Source organism: Mizuhopecten yessoensis, unplaced genomic scaffold (genome assembly GCF_002113885.1).
Source record: "Mizuhopecten yessoensis strain PY_sf001 unplaced genomic scaffold, ASM211388v2 scaffold8373, whole genome shotgun sequence".
NCBI lineage: Eukaryota > Metazoa > Mollusca > Bivalvia > Pectinida > Pectinidae > Mizuhopecten > Mizuhopecten yessoensis.
The window spans coordinates 150,605-154,041 of record NW_018407515.1 but is presented as its reverse complement, the minus strand read 5'-3'; the positions used below and the strand labels follow the sequence as shown (position 1 = coordinate 154,041).

At 44.5% G+C, this 3,437-nt stretch overlaps 1 protein-coding gene across 5 annotated transcripts in view; it reads left to right on the top strand.

The window, feature by feature from the left end:
• The window catches only part of LOC110455764 (nuclear receptor coactivator 3-like), a 207,984-nt gene that overhangs the window by 181,344 nt on the left and 23,203 nt on the right, over nucleotides 1-3,437 (top strand). For all 5 annotated transcript variants that reach the window (XM_021506122.1, XM_021506120.1, XM_021506125.1 and 2 more), the window contains 2 exons: nucleotides 537-2,271; nucleotides 3,011-3,222. In XM_021506122.1, the coding sequence (XP_021361797.1) occupies nucleotides 537-2,271; nucleotides 3,011-3,222 (1,947 nt within the window). The remainder of the gene's footprint in view (nucleotides 1-536; nucleotides 2,272-3,010; nucleotides 3,223-3,437) is intronic.

Genomic DNA, 3,437 nt, shown 5'->3' with positions numbered 1-3,437 from the left:
TATTATGGTTTATAATGGCAAATGATACTTTGAATATTACATGTTAATAACTTGATTGGAATTATAACCTTGAATTGACAGTTTGATACTTTGAAAATTTTGAGCCAGCCCTACCCCCAAGGGCTGTAGGGTGGGGCTCAAAGGAGTCAGTGTGCTAAAATTTCTTCATTTTCCTTGTTAAGAATCAGAGGTGCTAGTTTCAAATCCTTTTTAGTCTGAAATCTGTATGCTAGATATTGAATAAGGTGGTTTTATTGTTTTTTGTCACTTTGAATATATTTCTGTTCATGTTAAAAACAAAATCAACTCTCTGTATAAATATATCAGGTGTCCGTTAAGGCCCATGGGCCTCTTGTTAAATCTTTAAATAGATTCTTTTGAATCAAACACTGGTATTTTGCCTGTAGCTGTATTTTACTCCACTTTTAAGATGAAAAGTGTAAGATTAATACCAGGTGAGCGATTCAGGCTTATTGGACCTCTTGTTTTGCTTTTGTTATTGTATGATAAACCAATTTTTCTGTTCTTCATTTCAGGAGAGCACTAGTCAAGAGAATGACCTCTCGTCACGTAATCGTCACCAGTCAGGACCACAGGAGCCCCAGTCGACGACCATGACCCCACTAACTCCTCTCACACCCGTGACCCCATTGACCCCGTTAACCCCTCAACACCCACTACCTCCAACAACCCCCACCCAATCACAGGGAGGAGGGTCTCTACCCACCCAAACACAACATGGGACCTCATACTCGCAAGCTCAATCCAGCATGGACCGCCCCACTACAAAGGGGGCCTCCATAGGGGGCCCAGGTGGGGCTCCAATGGGGGCAGACAGCGCCAAAAAGATCCCAAATACCTCATCTCTTCTTGGAGACAAAAACCTTGATAATCTGCTTAACTATTTCTGGGAGAAAGGTAATGAAGAAACTGGTAATGTTCCAAGCAACAGTATAGCCTCAAAGGCTCTCAAGCGGAAAGCACCTCCCTCAGATACTGACGGCCCCGACGGATCAGACTCCGAGATGATAATGAATAACATGAAACAGCAACACCTTCAGGCCCAATTACAGCTCCAGCTACAACAGCAGCAGCAACAGCAGCAGCAACAGCAGCAGCAGCAACAACAACAACAACAACAACAACAACAACAACAACAACAACAGCAGCAGCAGCCTCAGAGCAGCAGTCTGATTCAGAAAAATGCTCTGCTTGCTCGTCTGTTATCACGTAAAAACGCAAAAGAGACCAAGATTTTTACACAGTTGACCATCGGACAGTCTTCAAATCCTTGTGAAAATCCTCACAATAGGTTACCGAAGAATTTGACTGACAAAATCATGGTTCTGAAACCCACTGAAAAACACCAAAACTTGAATCCAATAAAGAAATCAAAAGAGGATGTAAATAACAAGGAGTTAAAACTTGAGACTTCCTCCTTCCCTGCTAATGGCACCAGTAAACCTGACGATAGTTTGAGTAGGTTGACAAACAACGCTATGGATGTTAGCATTAACTCAAATAACAACATGGTAACATCATCAAGTTTCAACTCGTTGCCAACAGCAACACCTAACAACACCAGTCAGCAATACCAGGAGCAGTATGCCCAGCTACAACAACTGTTGTCAGGTAGCAACCAGGCAAGCCAGCTGCCTAGCAACATGGAGATGGACCAGGTGGACAACCCAGACACACTGCTGGACCAGATCCTCCAGCAGGCTGCAGACTTACAGCAGGACATGTCTCAGGGCAACATACAGAGGTCCACTCCAAACTTAAGTGACGAGTCAATCATATCTCAACTGGAGCAGGTACTAAGTGACTCAGGTTTTTCTGAGCTGGATAACATGCTGGGACTGACTCAAGACTCGGGCAAGGGCAGGACAGATGCCAACGATGATATGGCCATCAAGGCCATACAGCAACAGCTGATGAGTGAGGAGCCCTCACAGCCAAACAAGAAAGCCCCACAGCCACCTATGATGGGGCAGACACGTGTCAGTTCCAGCATGCCACAGCCCCAGGGATTCAACCCAGCGGTGATTGGACAGCAGCAGCAGCAACAGCTGGGACAAATGTCTTCAGGGGTGGGGCTTAACAACCTTCGCTTTCAGCTTCAGCAGATGGCACCACGAGCCCAGCAGCAGCAGCAGCAACAGCAACAGCAACAGCAACAGCAGCCCCCTGCTCTGTCCCCACAGCAAGCGTTCAACCAGGCAGCTCCCTCAAACTTCAGCGCCCAGGGGCCTAGACTTCCCGGACCACAAGGTCAGTGGTGGCTTAGATAAAAAAAAATGTATGAAAGAACATAGACATTTGGCCAAGTGAGCTTATGCCCTTGTCTATGTATTGTTTGTTTGTCAACTTTTCCTTAAAATGTATTCCAGAATATCATTAGAAATTTCACCCATATTTGGTATGGAGCATCCCGGGCCAAGGACATTCTAAAGGTGTTTCCCCCTAGAAGCAGAGGGGCAGGGCGTGCCCAATTTTATAAAGGGGATGGGGGGGGGGGTAATTGTTTAAACAACTTCTCCTTAAACATAGATGAAGGGGGTCTTTAACTGAATAAGCATGCATTACCCAGACCAATGGGATTCATTGTTATATAAATGACGAGTATAGGCCCCTTAGGACAGAGACCAGGTCTAAAAGTGGAAATGGGTCAAGTACTGAAATGATGACTGCTTAAATACAGATAAAAAGATCCATCAAATGTGGTATAAATTATCCTTGGGCCAATGATTAAATGAATGATGTGGCATGCTTTGTATGGAAAGGGGCAATAGAGGTAGCTCTAAAAAAAACTAATCCTCAAGTACAGCTTGACAGATTTTAACTTGGTGTATTAAACATTCTTCAAAAGCAAATGTTTGATACAGTCTAGCTGGGCCTCTTTTTGTGTGTTTAATCTTCAAAATGTTGCAAAATAATTCTGTAATTTTCATGAAATTGTTTGCCTTTCAACCACCAGTAAACTGAATGATTTGCTATTTGCCCCCCACAGTGCCCGTTGCTAGTGCCTTACCTGGTAACCAGCAGCAGCAGAGACCAGTTTTCAACATGAACCCCAACTCGACAGCCAGCCAGGTACGACAGTCCCTCCTCCACCAACAGAAACTCAAGCAGATGCGTGAGATTGAGAAGCGAAGGATGGAGAGACAGCGACGCTTACTTCAAAGTCAACTGAGCCAGCAGTTCAATCAACACTTTCCTCCGGTAAGCATAACAGAACACACACATAACAGTTCCAGGATTTTGAGTTATTTCCCTTTTTAGGTCACCTGAGACAAAGTCTCAAGTGACCTATTGCGATCGCCTTTTGTCCGTCGTGCGTCCGTAAACAATTTACATTTTCGACTTCTTCTCCAAAACCCCTGAACCAATTTCAATGAAATTTTGCAGGGACCTTCCATGGACAAAGGTCAACAAAA